The sequence below is a fragment of the Felis catus genome, chromosome B1 (assembly GCF_018350175.1).
Source record: "Felis catus isolate Fca126 chromosome B1, F.catus_Fca126_mat1.0, whole genome shotgun sequence".
In the NCBI taxonomy this organism is placed as follows: domain Eukaryota; kingdom Metazoa; phylum Chordata; class Mammalia; order Carnivora; family Felidae; genus Felis; species Felis catus.
The window spans coordinates 561,338-577,400 of NC_058371.1; the positions used below are offsets into that span (position 1 = coordinate 561,338).

General features: G+C 57.2%; 1 protein-coding gene across 12 annotated transcripts in view; it reads left to right on the top strand.

Annotated features, from left to right (window-relative positions):
* The window catches only part of FBXO25 (F-box protein 25), a 68,156-nt gene extending 52,738 nt beyond the window's left edge, over window positions 1-15,418 (top strand). For 6 of the 12 annotated variants that reach the window (XM_045055160.1, XM_045055159.1, XM_003984548.5 and 3 more), the window contains 6 exons: window positions 3,752-3,845; window positions 5,842-6,026; window positions 9,719-9,901; window positions 11,182-11,325; window positions 13,669-13,695; window positions 14,235-15,418. In XM_045055160.1, coding sequence (XP_044911095.1) covers window positions 3,752-3,845; window positions 5,842-6,026; window positions 9,719-9,901; window positions 11,182-11,325; window positions 13,669-13,695; window positions 14,235-14,324 — 723 coding nt within the window. In that variant the 3' untranslated portion in view covers window positions 14,325-15,418. The remainder of the gene's footprint in view (window positions 1-3,751; window positions 3,846-5,841; window positions 6,027-9,718; window positions 9,902-11,181; window positions 11,326-13,668; window positions 13,696-14,234) is intronic. The other 6 variants (XM_006930531.4, XM_003984549.5, XM_019828179.3 and 3 more) reach the window with 5 other exon arrangements.
* Window positions 15,419-16,063: the final 645 nt, after the last annotated feature.

The window sequence follows — 16,063 nt, forward strand, 5'->3', positions numbered from 1 at the left end:
GGTTCTTTAGACAGTGAGTCCTCCCAGTGAATGCACGTCACCTAGAAATCCACAATGTCGTTCTCCTGGGTCTATGGGCTGCGGCCTCGGCTTTAATCTTCAACTGTCCACACGCTGATCCTGTCAGTGAGATGACCTGTGTGAGAATCAGAGCCGCCAAGGCTCCCTTTAATGAGGAAGATTATAAATTGTGTAACAGTATAACATAGATGAAATAGCAGTCTTTCTTTCTGCCGGTTCGAGAAATCTGTGAATAAGATGTGAGTCCATGGGCTATTAGTCCAAGGAAAGTGGAGAAAAGGGATAATGCAAGCAGTAGAAATCCTGACTCACAAACCATCTGCTCAAGCCGGTTCCCAAATGGGAGGCTTGGTTTTAATGCAGCCTGTGTCAACTGTGACGCCCATTGGCCCTTGAGCAGAGGGACGGGGTCCCAGGCCTTGGCCGCGTCTGCCAGACGCCCTCCCTGGGATTCTGCACAGACTGCCCTGTCGCATCCAGGGTTAGGGTAACAGTTCTGCTCCTGCCTGTGACATCTGGTTAGAACTCTCTGCTCTCACAGAGTTTCGGCCGTGCTCCTATATTGTTAAATGCTGTGAAATTGAGAAGACTTCTAAAAATCAGATCATGAAATTCTAAGTCACTGAGGGCTGTTTGAACCTGGCAGTTGGGGGCAACGGCCTGGGTTTGAAAGATGCCTGTGCACAGGTCCTGGCTCTGCTCCCTGTGATGTCACTTTCCTGAGCTCTGTGGGCGGTCCCAGTCATGCCCCCCCGCCCCAGGGTGCAGTGAGAGGCCAGTGACGTCAGGCCCCACAGACAGTGTCTGTGGTCATCACTGTGCTTTCCAGTGATTGTGAACGTGCTGGTGGACCAGTGGCGTGGCTGTGCCCGTGAAGAGTGTCCCATGTAAAAGTCTGGAATAGACTTCGTTTAAACAGGAAACTGATTGGCCCTTTATGTTGGTCTTTCTGCACCTCCCTGTGCTCGTGTGATCATTCAGAAATACCTGTATGTGTGGAGCCTTGAGCTTTCTCTCGGAGCCATGGTTTATCAGGAGTGCACCCTGGCGCTTTATTTAGCTGAATTCAGTTCTAGTTTTGTTACATTCTGACAGAGTTGGACCCCTAAGTGCTCTGTGGCTTTGAAATGTGTTACATTTTCCTTTGTGGCCATTTTCGTAATTGATTTTTGTAAGGGTTCTCTTGACCCATGAGAAAAATCCACATTCTCTATTTGAAGGATGTAATTTTTCTCTGCTTGTATTTAAACAAGATTTGGTGGTTATGTTAATCCTTCCAAATCTTTCTCATTTTGAATTTTCAAATTTGAAGAGATACATAAAAATCTCCATAACAAACTTTCATTGGGGCGCCTGGGTGGTTCAGTCGGTTGGACGGCCGACTTCAGCTCAGGTCATGATCTTGTGGTCTGTGGGTTGTGGTCTGTGCTGACAGCTCAGAGCCTGGAGCCTGCTTCTGATTCTGTGTCTCCCTCTCTCTCTGCCCCCTCCCCTGATTGCTGTCTGTCTCTCTGTCTCTCTCTCTCAAAAATAATAAACATTAAAAAAGAAAAACACCGAACTTTCATTAAATTTGCAACAGATTTTCTTTGTATATCTAAGTAGATAAAGGCTAATGTTCCATTGTATTTTCTTTGTAAATTGTGTCTTTTGCCCTTTTATCTTAATTACCATTTTAAGTTTTATTTTGAGAGGCAGAACATGAGCAGGAGAAGTGCAGAGAGCGAGAGAGAATCCCAAGAAGGCTTCACCCTGCCAGTGCAGAGCGTGACGAGGGGCTCGAACTCACCGTGAGATCGTGACCTGAGCCAAACCTAAGGGTCGGACGCTTAACTGACTGAGCCCCCCGGACACCCCTAATTACCATTCCAGCCTGAAGTGTCGCTTGTCACCCGTTACCATGGCTGCTCTGGTTTTCCTTGGGTTTGCACAGGCCCATGTGCTGGTCTCTGGCAGGTGTCCGTCCATCCCCCAGCCCCTGTGAGTGATGGCCCGGTCTGTCTCATGTGGATATTTTACACGATAGTGGAAAACCGTGGTGGGGGGGGGGGGGTGCTTGGGAAGACGCAGCCCCATGGACCCTGGTCCCCACGGGGAAGGAGTGCTCATGAGGGCAGGAGGCCTCCAGCTTGGCCTCAGCGTGTTCTCTGCTCTGAGGTTGCTGAGGACCCCGGAGACACTTCACTTACAGGAGTTGTCTCAGTTGATACTGTGTAGAGGTAAAAATAACTGTTACTTCTCTGTGTAAAAGTGAAGAGTGGGCGGCACTCCCTTTGCGAGCCTCCTTCGTGTCTGTGGCCGCACCCCATCCAGCTGCCCCTGGAGCCCTTCATCACGCACCCCGGGAGTCTGGCTGACTTGGAAACCTCACAGTGGCATTTGGGGACATGGACAGACTGCTGGGCTGGGGCGCTCCCCTCCTCCTCCCTCTGTGCTCTGGGGAGCAGAAGAGACGTGTGTCTGCATGGCTGGTCTGTGTCTCCGAGGCCCCGTGTTGTGGCAGCGGGAACCTGTGTTTAGTAGCGATGCCATGCGGGCAGGTTGTCTGCAGGGCCATGGCGCGAGGTCTGGGAGGCCGCGGTGGCTGGAGACCTGTCACTGGTGCAGCACTTCCTGGAACAGAGCCCATCCCTTCCTCCCAGTTGGCCTGAATTCTGTCTAACGTGGTTCTAAACTCAGGAGAAAGCGGGTGTTGTTCAGCCCCACGGTGCTGGCTGTGAGGACTTTCAAACTAGGAAGATGCTCAGCAGCGATCAGATCAGGAGCAGGAGCCGAGGGGCTGGATCATCTCAGACACGTCTGGTTTGATCGGCTAGGACCTGTAGGCCCCGCCCTGACGTGTGTGTGTGTGTGTGTGTCTGTGATCATGGCAGCGGAGCACACGTGTGTAAGCATGTTAGAGATGGGAGGATGATTTGCCCCCGAAGATGATCACGTGGTTGTCATCCTTGTAACGCCTGGTTTGGACTTTAGCGGCCTCCCTGGATTCCTTTTCTCCCTCTGGACACCGGCACGGTGAACTGGAGGGAGCGTGGAAAATCCACGTTCCGGGAGACAGGAGGCGGGTGTTCACGCACTCTGAGGCAGGTTCACGCTTGCGGAAAGCAGCCGAGATTGGGCAGAGACGGTGCAGGAAGCCGGGAACGGACGTGTTCCGACCGGGGGTGGGGGGCAGGTGTGGGGGCCACCAGAAGACACTCGTGCCGGCGACGGGGAGGCCTGGCTGTGGCCCCCAGAGAATCCCGTTTGTGGGCCTGCAGGAGCGGGGGCCCTGCCGAACAGGCCCTGCAGGAGGGAGCGCGCGTGTCTCTCAGAACAGAGTGGGAGGGGGGCGTGGAGAGCCTGTGGCGCCCCCGCCGGTGGGAGTGAGACTGTGCAGGCAGACCCCGGTGGCGGTGCCAGAATTGGACGGGGCTGTCATGGGAGGTGGCAGTGGGTGGGTCAGGGGCCAGAGAGACGCGGGTATGGACAGAGGGACAGGAGCGGGCATATGGGGAAGAACGAAAGGGAGAGAGAGCGTAAAGGGGAGAGGGCTGGTGGCGGCCAAAGGTGCGGCCCAGCACGCTGTAAGGACGGCATTCAGGAGACTTGCCTGAGGTGAAAATCGCCTTGGATCCGCCCCTCGAGTCCGCGTCCACCCTCGGAAATCACTGCGCTGAGGACGGTGACAGGCCGGGGGCCAGCGTGGCTCCTGCCTCCCCATCAGCTGATGCATCCTCTCCCGTTCCAGCTCCTGCAGCTTATCGCGAAATCCCAGCTGACCTCGCTGAGTGGCGTCGCCCAGAAGAATTACTTCAACATTTTGGACAAAATCGTCCAGAAGGGTGAGCTGCTGACCGATGTGTTTAATAATCTAGATAAGGAGACGGGGACGGGATTCCTCTTTATTACTCGCCAGTGTGGTCAGGAACCGCACTGTCTAATGACGCGGTAGTTTCTAGACCCGAGTGTAGGTCAGTCTGTGGTTGTACCCTTCTGTTCCTGTGGTTTCCTTTCCTCAAGGTTGCTGTGCACACAAAGGAGCATAATACGGAAGATAGTTACCCCGAGTTCTAGAAAGAGAATTCCTCTTGTCACAGGGCATCCCCGAGTTCTAGAGAGAAAGGTCACCTTGTCACAGGGAATCCCCAAGTTCTAGAGAGAGAGGTCACCTTGTCAGGGGGATCCCCGATTTCTAGAGGTAGAGTTCACCTTGTCACAGGGAATCCCCAAGTTCTAGAGAGAGAAGTCACCTTGTCATAGGGAATCCCTGAGTTCTAGAGAGAGGTCATCTAGTCATGGGGAATCCATGAGTTCTAGAGAGAGAAGTCACCTAGTCACGGGGATCCCCGAGTTTTAGAGAGAGAGTTCACCTTGTCACAGGGAATCCCCAATTACTAGAGACAGAGAGTTCACCTTGTCAGGGGGAGTCCCCGAGTTCTAGAGAGTTGACCTTGTCAGGAGGGATCTCCGATTTCTAGAGAGAGTGTTCACCTTGTCAGGAGGGATCCCTGAGTTTTAGAGAGTTCACCTTGTTAAGGGGAATCCCCAATTTCTAGAGAGAGAGTTCACCTTGTCACAGGGAATCCCCAAGTTCTAGAGAGAGAGAGTTCACCTTGTCAGGGGCGATCCCTGATTTCTAGAGAGAGAGTTCACCTTCTCAGGGGAGATCCCTGATTTCTAGAGAGTTCACCTTGTCACAGGGAATCCCCAATTTCTAGAGAGAGAGTTCACCTTGTCAGGGGGAATCTCTGAGTTCTAGAGTGTTCACCTTGTCAGGAGAATCCCCGAGTTCTAGAGAGAGAGTGTTCACCTTGTCAGGGGGGAATCCCCGAGTTCTAGAGAGAGAGAGTTCACCTTGTCAGGGGCGATCCCCGATTTCTAGAGAGAGAGTTCACCTTGTCACAGGGAATCCCCAATTTCTAGAGAGTTCACCTTGTCAGGGGGGATCCCCAAGCTCTAGAGAGAGAGAGAGAGTTCACTTTGTCAGGGGGAATCCCCAATTTCTAGAAAGAGAGTTCACCTTGTCAGGGGGAATCCCCGAGTTCTAGAGAGAGAGAGTTCTCCTTGTCAGGGGTGATTCCCAATTTCTAGAGAGAGAGTTCACTTTGTCACAGGTAACCAGGTGCATGTCGTGCTTGCTTTATGTTTCCATGACCAAGGTTGTAGACGTTTAGGCATCAGACAAGCCTGGAGCTTTATTTTTAATTTAACGCTTGTCTTGATTAATTACTGGCTAATAATAAATGGAGTTTAAATTTCACACCATGAGTTTATGCTCCCGTGTAAATTTAGGATTGTACGTGTAAGGCATTTTTAAATATCAATTCTCTTTATGATGAGTATAAAGGAAGTAGAGGCTGCCAATTTTAAAGGCGAGATTATAGACTCAACCAAAATTCTACTATTAGGCAATATTTTCATGTTTTTCTAAATTTTACCATGTTTCTGGTATCTCAGAAGTGATGCCAGTTTGGGGTTGTGGTGAAATTAGGTCATCGTGTTTTGTTTTGGTTGAATATACATGACCTAAATTCACCACCATAATCATTTTCAAGCACATTCACATGGTTGTGTGACCACCCCTCCATCTGCCTCCGGAACATCCCCGTGGACTCTGACCTCTCCCTGGCGCCCACCCCGCCTTGTCTCAGAACGGGCTCCACATGGGGTCCGTCCCTTCGCGATGCCCCCCTCCCTCCCCGTTACGGGACACCACCCCCTGGATTCACCCCTGTTGGGGCAGAGCAGTGCTCCGCTCTGTGGCGCGTCTGTGAATGCTGTCGGTGGACGAGGAGTTGACTTGTACAGATCCACAGTCTTGTGTTTTGTCCTACCCAGTGCTCGACGACCACCAGAACCCCCGCCTCATCAAAGATCTTCTCCAGGACCTGAGCTCCACCCTGTGCATCCTTGTCCGCGGGGTCGGGAAGTCCGTGCTGGTGGGGAACAGCAACATCTGGGTGTGCCGTCTGGAGACCGTTCTTGCCTGGCAGCAGCAGCTGCAGAACCTTCAGATGACTAAGGTAGGGGCTCGTGGGCCCGACAGCCGCGTGCGGGGAGTCCGCGTCACAGGATGCTTCCCGGTGACCACAGGGCCCGAGCGGCCGGTACAGCTTTTGGAGGGGTTTTTTCTTTGTGTGTTTGTGATTACTGCTTGAAGATGATATGGGCCAGATGGCCCCGTGATGGCTTCCATTGCCTTTGAGAAAACCGTGGGGGTGGCCATCACTGAGAGGATGGGTCGTGAGGCAGTGCGTTAACTTGCCTCTAAAGGAAGTTAGGTGTTTGGGGCCAGAATAACACCCCGTGAGTCCCATCTGCCTTGTGCTGCCGGCGACTCCTGTGCACACAGTGCTGCTTCTCCAGGGTCCGCGTTTGCCCCACGAGCCTGCTGTCCCTGTTGTCACATGCATCCGCCTGGAGCTCTGCAAGAATGCGCTTGGGCAGAAGAGGGTGCAGATCCCGTCACTTGTCCGGAAAGGGCTTAGTCCAGGAACTGAAAGTGTTCGCCCAGTTGACTAAGTCAGTGTTGCAGGTGGTGTTCTGTTCACGTCCAGGATTGTGTAAGGGAAAGAGTGGACGGAATGGCCTGCGGTGCCCAGCAGGTGATGGGGTCTCCAGATTGCCCTTCTGATGGGGCTGAGGGCCCCTCCCGTCAGTGCGCCTGAGGCTCCACACGAAGGCGGCTGCTTTCAGAAGTGATCTGGAAAACCTTAACTATGGGCCACTTATTTGCCATCTGAATATGGGATTTACGGAAAGAGTAGAGGTTCCCTAACTATGGCTTGAAGTTACAACAGATTCTCTTACGTTCAGCGTTGGTAAGCACTCGACAGACTTGACAGAAGCATCATCTGTGCGGCGGATGTGGTGTCCCCCCCGCGGCTGAGGGCTGTGACTGGAAAGTCCGCCTGTGAGAGGGACACGCACGCCGTGTGGAAGCCTCGCACAAGTGGCCGGACCTCACACCTGTGCCCCACTTGTCTCTCGCATGCGTGGCCAGACAGCCTGGAGGTGCCGCCTGAACTAGTGAGCTGGGGGCGGGCGGCCAGCAGGGGTCTGAGGGCAGGACCCCATGAAGGGAGCTTGTGGAGAGAGAAACGTGCGGTGACAGCAGCCCCCACGGGAGGGCAGACAAGCACACGGTTGGGCTGGCCCACGTTGCATCACGAGGGGAAGGCAGGCAGAGGCCTTGGCCGCTAGCAGGACCGAGAAGGCACCCGCCTCCTGGTGGGTCCTCCTGTCATTTACGGCAGCTTGGAGGAGGCCCCAAGGGAGGGCAGTGGCGGGGACTGTCTCCTGACCTGGGCCCCGCTCTGCGCTCGGAGCTGGCTTTCCTGGGGCATGGTCCCCGCAGTCACTCGCACCGGGGAGGAAACGGAAAGACTGGTGTGTGAAGTGACACGGTCATGTCCACGCCCGTCCTGGTATCTGATATCGCGCCACGGACTCCCTCTCTGCCCGCGTGACCTGGGCTTTGTACCCTCACAGCGGGCAGTGCGGGGAGGCTCACGGGTGGGAAGGTTACAGGAACTCGGAGGCAGGAGCTCCTCAGGGCATCAGGCTGAGGCCACAGGCCAGCGAGCCTTGAGCTCCACCTTCGATTATTCAGAGGACGCTTGTGTAGACGCCAGTGGAGCAGGGCAGCCGAGCATGCGCCCGGAGCATGGACGGTGTGGGTCCAAGAGCACCGCCTGGAGCTGAGCCCCGCCGGCCTCGGACACCGCGTCCCATGTCCCTGGTGGCAGCGGTGGCCTCCTCTTCCAAGTTCCAGGAAAGAAGTCAGCGTGGTGACCCTTAAATGCAGGCTCCTGGCCTCCCAGAACTGTGTGGCCAGGTTGTGGGCATCTGCATCAGGGGGTCATTGTGTGCTGGGAGCCCAGGCAGCCCGGGCGAGACTGCAGGGGACAGGGCGTGACCGCAGGTCAGTCCAGCTCGTGGGTGTGAGAGTCATGGTGCCTGAGTCTGGGGTCCTGCCTGCGGGGAGCAGACCCCTTGCTGTTGCTGCCGCTGCTGCTGCTGCTGAAAGGTGGCGGAAACTCCCCCGGGGCAACGACAGGAGGCCCTGCTGTGAGGGGAGAAAGTCGAGGGCGGAGGCGGGTCCTCACTGGGTCCTGTGGGAGCCAGGGCAGCTCGAGGGCCTGCAGCGAAGGTGGGCGTGCTTCCGCAGGAGTGGCAACGGGTGCGTGCGATGTGCCAGGAGGGCCAGAGCCGGGGGGGAGGAGCCGCGTTCCTGCCCGCCTGGGGACCTGCTTGTGGAGCTCACCAGGAAATGGCTCAGCAGTAGGGGCGGGGGGGGGGGGGGGGGGCAGCTGAGTGGAGGGCACCACAGCTTCGGCTTCCAACTGACGGTCCAGCCGGGGTTTGTGCCGCCTCACGTTTGCGCCGTCAGAAGTCGTGATGAACCACGCTGGTGTTTTCTGTGGTGCCGTCTGGTTCAGTCACACTGGACCGTCCGGCCTCGCCAGTCAGGGCGTTTCCTGCGCCTTGTGAGGGCAGCGGGTGTTCACGAGCTCCGGTGTGATGCGCAGGTTCCTCTGGGGAGGAGGAAGGAGGAGCACAGGAGCAGAAGGAGCCGTCACATTCCTGCTGTAGTGCCCACGGAGCATGTGTGTGTGGGGGCCCGCGCGTGCGCCCTCTGCCGTGTGCCAGCAGCACTGACAGCTCGTGTCTGCAGGCGCCGTGCTGTCCAGCGGAGGCGGGGACACGTTTGTCAGTGCGATGGCAGGAACACGGGACACGCCTGTGCAGCACTGCCCGGTGACGTCTCCCAGGCTGGTGGCTAGGGGTCCGACGAGGGGAAACATCCTCAGAGATGTACCCTGAGCTGTCACCACGCCCGGAGGCATGGGAATCCTCCTCACGGCCCCCGCAAAGTGCCACGATGCACCTGTATCGGGACTGCTGCTGGGCAGTGACACAGTGACGACGTGGACCGAGAGTGCGCGGCCTGGCCCCTCTCCGCACCTGCCGGGGGATTTGGGGACCAAGCTCGAGGGGTGCTCCCCCCACAGGCACCGACTGTGCCTAGGGAACTGGGCTGCCCAAGAGAACAGAAACCAGAGGGAGCCGGCCGTCCCTGGGGCTGACCGCCAGGGACGAGGACAGTCTCTCAGCCACTCAGCCACATCAGGAGTGTGCACGGGTGTGCACGCGTCCCCGAGCCCACAGGACCCTGCACCCTTTTTTAACCCTCACTGCGCTCCCCGTGTGCTAGTGAGGGGTTCTTGCCGGGAGGTGGGGGTGCTGACAGGGTGCCTGCCTCCCTCCCTCTGTCGCCTCTCTCTCCATCCGGGTCCCCTCCCCCACCTCCCCTCCACTCCCCCCATGGGGTGTGCACAGGCTCCACCCCATCCCCTGGAGCTGCACCCTCAGGAGGGAGCAGGGAGGGCATAGCTTCTACATTAGAAACTGGATACCCAGCGCTACCAGGGCCTCTGCGATCAGCCAGTGACTCCCCGCCACCCCCCTCCCTGCTCAGGACCCCCTGGCCCCCAGCCACGTCCATGCCACGTGGAAGATGTGAATCTTGCGCAGGGGGAGGGTGTGACCCCTGGGGCCTGGGGCAGCACAGGACTCCACTGCCAGGAGGGAGGGACAGTGGCATTTGGGCGGCGCGTTGGTCAGAGCTTCTGCTCAGGCTCGGCTGCTGGGCTTCCTTACGGCCTGGCGCCCTCTCGTGCGCGCAGTGAACCGCCGTCCGTGTCCCTTCCAGCAGGTGAACGACGGCCTCACCCTCAGCGACCTCCCCCTGCACATGCTCAACAACATCCTGTACAGATTCTCCGATGGCTGGGACATCGTGACGCTGGGCCAGGTGACCCCGACCCTGTCTGCGCTCAGTGAGGACCGGCAGCTGTGGAAGCGGCTGTGTCAGTACCACTTCGCGGAGAAGCAGGTGAATGTGGGGGCCCCTCAGAGCTTGTGCAGGACCCCATGATTTCTCCTCGGGAGCTTGTGAAGTTCAGTTTCCACGTTGGGGAGGGTCCGTGACGGCAGATGTGACCCAGCACAGATGGCAGAGTGAGGCAGGGCTTTTGGGTCCCCGGTCGGCACCAGGGCATCTGTTCCTTGCCCGCCGGCCTCCGCCGCGCCGCATGCCCTATAGGTGCTGTGCCCCCTGAACCCGAGCCTGTGCCCAGCAGCTGTACACGGCTCTCTGCGCTCCCCTCCCCGCAGCCCGTGCCTTCAGACCCAGTCTGAGAACCGGCGACCTGCCGGCCGTTCCGGTTTGCTGTCGTGCCTCCGGGACCAGAGCTGGAATCTCACACACGTGTGGGGCAGGTGGGACGGTCAGAACCAGGCCACCTGTCAGAGGAGGGTGTGGCTGCTGTGGGGACAGATGAGGGCAGTAGACAGAGCCTTGGATGTGTGCTCCGGGGGAGGCCGTCGCTCTCAGAGGACAGGGCGGCGGGTGTCCTTGAGAAAGGGCAGGTTGTGGTGTGCGTGAGGGTGCTGCAGCCACGCTGTGTCCCGGGGTTTCCCCAGCGGGCTGAGAGGAGCCACGAGAGCACTGGGAGCAGAGTGCAGTTTCTGTGAGATTGTTGGTCCTCTGGAAGAACGTTCAGGAGAATGTGAGGATGCCTCCGAGGCCAGGAGGGCGGCACGGCTCCTGGAGGAGGAGCTGGGGCTGGAGTGGCACAGGGAAGTGAGCGGGCCACCTGCCCTGGGGACCAGATGGAGTCCAGGGCGTAAGGGACCCACCAGACCTGGTGCTGGAGGTCCTGGGCCGTCAGCTAAGCAAAGGGCCATTGGGTTTAGTTGGAGGCCTCTGTGACCCCAGAGAAAATGGTCAAGGTGGATTTGCTGTGGGAGAATCAGAGAAGTCAGGATGAATTTCGGCTGCGAGGAAAGACTGGGGTGCTAAGGTCAGCATAGATGAGGGGTGTTGAATTCTTTGGAGGGAGCAGGGGGAGAAGCCAGGGAAGGAGAGAGAAGGTTGTCCAGGATGGAGGCGGCAGGTGGGACTTGCCTTGGGCGCTGTCTCTGACGGTGGCAGAGCCCCAGGAGGGCACAGGTCTCCTGGGCGGGGATGCTGCCTGTCCTGGTCCCATCTGATTTGATCCAGGTGAGTTGCATTTCAGTAACTGTGTCCTGCACTCTGCTGCCTTGTGAAATCAAGCTGCACCTGATACCGTCTGTGAGAGCCACGTGCTGAACAGAGTTGTGTGTGTCCAGTTTTGTAGACACCTGATCGTTTCGGAGAAGGGCCACGTGGAGTGGAAGCTCATGTACTTCGTGCTGGAGAAGCACTACCCAACCCGGGAGCAGTACGGGGACACCCTGCACTTCTGCCGGCACTGCAGCATCCTCTTCTGGAAGGTGAGGCAGCTGGGCGGCTGCATCCTGGACACGGCTGTCCACTGTAGGCCCAACAGTAAGAAGATGGCAGTTTCCTCAGTGTCACGGCAGGGGGACCAAGTCACGGAAGTAAAACGTAGAACTTGGAGTCTGAGTCAGAACGCGTTTCTGCCTTTGCTGGGCACTCGCTGGCAGGACGTGTCCCCGGGTTGGTGGGGCCCATGGCTCCTGGTCCTGGGCCGGTGCCGGGTTCCTGCCGCATCTCCTGCCTGCGGTTCTGGATGCCCTACCAGCCCACAACTGGAGGGCAGGGATGAACTGTCCTTTGTACACCTGGGTGGAGCCCGTCCGGAGCTGTCCCGGGACCCCTTGGAGGTGCCTCCACAGGCTCCCCCTCCAGGCCCAGCCCCCACAGTAGGGAGGGCACAGCCTTCCAGACACACAGGGGGTTTCCTGACTTACCTGACAGAAACTGGACCAGAGTTTCCTGACTCACACTTGAACCCGAGTACCCAGTGTGCTGGGCGCCCGGCACCCTGTCACCTCCCGCCACGCAGACCCGGGGCTCTCCTTGGCTCAAGGAGGTGAGCACGTGCACACCTGCCCTGGGCAGCCCCTCGTCTTCCTCACCTGCTGATACTCTGCATCTGGGACTGTGTGTTTATGTTGTGAGATTTCCACGGGAGAGGGGAGCAGACCCTGCTGAGGGTGACCCGGTGCGCGTCCCGTGTGCGGCATGGCCCTCTCGCGCTCTCCCGCCATCCGCGTCTACCTGGCCGATCCAGCCCTATCTGTTCACTTCTACCTGTGATTTGTTAGGTAGACCATGTAGCAAGCCCTAGGTTGTCGGAAAAGAGTGGACTGCTTGAGATTTTTCTCATTTCACGTTATATTTACAGTAGTGTCACTTCTGGGATTTCAGGTTATCCATGGCAGTGAATGTAATGATGTTGTTTGCTGTATTATTTTAATGGAGGTTTATTTACTCTGTGAAAGGTGGGCAGCGTCACGGATCCTTCCTGATGCCTCCTTGCGCCAGTTACATGCGATCGTGTTTCTGACTCGCTGGCTTACGCTTTAGCAGGACTTCCTTCTCAGAACGGAAAAGACAGAACATGTCATGTGTCTTGCAGTGGCTGTCCTGTAGAACATGTTCTCTAGAACACAGTTCAAGAGCAGAGCGTCTGTGAGCAGGCCCGTCCCTCCCTCGGTCTCATGTCTGTCAGAGGATGAGTGGGGCTCCAGGTGGGGGCAGAGGGGCCTGGGTCACCAGTCGAAGGGCACAGACGATAGTGTGACGGGGGCCGCATCTCACACACGGCAGGTCCTTGTGGACAGAGAGGTGTTGGGGCCTCACCTGACAGGACCAGACTGACCTCTGTCTGCAGTCCCAGCACTGATGCCAACCCACCACAGTGTGTCCCCCTGATGCCATTGGAGTGGGTCCCCGCATGCGATCTGGTCTCAGGGCCCCTTGCTCAGTGCCTACACTGGGGGCCCTGCTCCTTCCTCCTGCCTGTTCTGCAGCTGAGTGTCTGGACCCCCCCTCCCGCCCCCGCAGCTCCAGGGAGAGTGGTGTCAGGTTGGGGGGCGGTGTTGGGAGCCAGAGTCCAGGTACTGCCTGGGACCATGTCACCTGTCTTGGGGTGTCTGCCACCAGAGATCAGATTAAGTAGAGACCAGTGTTGATGACACTGCAGGTCTGGGGCTCTGGGTGGGAGTGGGAGTGATCACAGCTGGCTATGCCTGTGTGCAGGAGGTTCCCGGGCCGCCTCGTGCACTCTGCCTCCACGACGCAGTGACAATACACTGGTGTCCAGCCCCAGGTCCCTGCAGCCAGGCCCACGCGTGGCAGGCGGGTGGTGGTCTCCTTCCTCTTGACCCCAGTGGGTGGTGGGCGGGTGGCCACGAGGCTCCTGGCACCTGAGGGATCTAGTTCACTTGATTCAGCAGCAGGCGCTCAGCTGTGAGGGAAGGAACAAAGGGCTTTCCTAAACCTGTTGTAAACCTTTCAGTACAAAACGTACGTGGAAACACCAGCTCTGCTTTGCGTGTTCTAGTGAACAGTTGCGAAGAGCTTGGGCACCGAGTGGTCAGTGGAGGTGGATGTGGAAACGGGCATCTTTGTCGCTGCCACAGGACCATCCTCAAGTCGAGGGGTCCTCGGTGCTGCCACCCACGCTTGCTTTAATGACACGTGTGTGGCCTGGTCTAATTACCCGATGGTTCTGGTTAACACTCAAACACCTGCTATCAGAGCCAGTGTTCAGTGCAGCCCACTCTCTCGCTCGCTCTAATGCTGGTTTTCCTTTCTCTCCCGCCCCTGCCCGCACTCCTCCCGGTTCTTTCTCCACGATCTCGAAGGACTGCCGCCTTGCTTTGTTGTTCAAGGTACCTCCGTGCTAGACCAGGCCTGTGTCGCGTCCCATGCATGCTCCCCACCGACCGGCTGGCCTGGGCTCCCAGCATGCGTGGGGCCTGTGGCCAGAAGTGGGCTCCTGCTCGCTCCAGCCCCATCAGGGTTCAGGGAAGACCCTGCAGGCCAGCGCTCGAGCGGCAGGCTCAGCCGGAGGGGAAATCGTAGACTAGTCCTTAGACCTCCTGCGCAGGTGCTGCCCTGGCATGGCCGAGGGCTCCCATCGGCCTGGGCTCTCAGTCCACAGAAAGCCTGTGTCCTTAGTCCTCTGTCCTGTTAGGTGTGACCCTGGTCCCCAGCTGCACGCTGCCTGTGAGCTGATGGGCGTGGGCCTGACCCCACGGGGCAGGGTGGGAGCAGAGCGGCTGCGGGGGAACACAGCGTGTGGCGCCAGGCCAGGGAGGCAAAAACCCCCGGCCCCTATCTCTTCTGACAAACTGCCATGGCCCATGTACTTCCCACGTGTTGTGACGGGGCAGCTGCTGGGTGCTGACGCCTCTCCCTCCCCCCGCAGGACTCGGGGCACCCCTGCACGGCCGCCGACCCCGACAGCTGCTTCATGCCTGTGTCTCCACAGCACTTCATCGACCTGTTCCGGTTCTGAAGGTGCCATCGCTGCGGGAGGGGCGTCAACACCGGGTGGCACCCACACCAGGCAGCAGCCAGCGGTGAGGATAGGGACATGAGGACGAGGACGACGTGGAGAACGCTCCCCCGTGTGGCCAGGGCTGTGGGGCTGGTTTCAGTTACAAAGGGGGTCAGGGAACCCAAGCAAAAGCATTTCTACTCTCTCCTCTAGAAAGTCCTTTTCATCCAAGTCTACTAAAATTGGCAACTTTGCAGATTTATAAGTACGGTTCAGTCAGATTCTGGATTTTTAGCACCACACTGTGTGCTGAGCTGACACTAACAGCTAATGCTGTTCTTCCTAACTGTCCAATGATAGTTTCCTGATTTCGTAGTCATGAGAGGCAGGGGACAGAGTAAGTGAGCCTTGTAGATACCGGGTGCAGGGTATTTATTTTTCTTCGTGTGTGTTAACTGCACGGGCTGTGTCCAAGTGAACCCTCTGCGCATTGAACCTTGGGAGACGTGTGGTGTCTCTGTGTTCGGTGGTCAGGCTGTGAACTCTGCACAGCTTCGTGGCCGGCAGAGGCGGTGGTGGGGTGCTCCTGGTGAACCACGGGGCAGCAGCCGGCCACGGAGCATGCGCCACGGCAAGGAGGAGGAGGGACGGCCCTCGGCCTCGACTGCCCTGTACTGGAGCTCCTTTTACAGACAGAGTAATAAATCTTGTCTGTCTACCGATGGAGCTTCTGTTTTGCATCTTTCTGGAAAAGTGTGAATGATTTTGATATCATTTATTTAAACTTTTAAAAAAGATTGCCTTATTTTTAAAATAATGCACGTCTATTTTAGATAATTTTGAAAATAAAGGTGTTAAAAAAGAATAAAAAAAATCCCCCATAATCCTGCCCCTGGAGGGGCCTGCGGTCTCTTGCTAGAAAGGATGTTGCCACCCCCTCCCGCTGTTGGAGAGAAACACATCGTGGATTCCGGTCTTTTAGTAGTGTCAGGGACCACCTGCCCACCCCCCCGCGGAATCATTTCTACTTTGTCCTTTAGTGTTTGTTTCTGCCAAGTGTATTGGAATGGTTTGCAGTTTTGCATACCTGTAAGTAAAGATTCTGCACCTTCGGTGTCCTGTCCTGTATTGCCCGGATGCTGGGGGCACAGCTTGTACGCGGTGCACAGTCGCCTCCCGCGGAATGGCCGTGGAGCCCAGGGCGTCTGTGTCTTGTGTAAGAGCTTCTCATGGAGCGTAAGCCTCTGTTTAGCGTTTTCACTTTATGAGCAACCGTTTTCTCAACAGCATTTTGAAAACATGGTTTTCATTGGTTGCTCAGCACCATCCAGGCCGGTCTTTGTTGTCAGGGCCCACGGGCTGTGCAGCTGGTACCTCCTCAAGACGAACGTGTTGAAGGATGTTTTCAGACTGTCCTGTGAACAGAAGTTGTCACAACCGGAGACGACGGTGTTGAGTCCCAAGGACGGCCACCCCCACGACCTGTTCCCTCGGCGCTTTTCCTAAGGGAAGGACGAGGCGCGGCAACATTTCCTTTTCTTTGTCGGCCATTCGCTTCTGCTTTTGGTCAGTTACCTAACGTGTACCTTTTGCCGGTTGCCTTTTGTATTAATTTCTTCTTAAGAGGATATTGAAGTTTGGGCTCTTTTCCCCAAACAATGGTGATGGTGTCGCAGGGACAGGAGCACAGCCTGTCTCTGCACAGGGGACGCAGTCAGACCCAGACCTGGGATGCGCGGGGCCCAGGTGCGTGCACG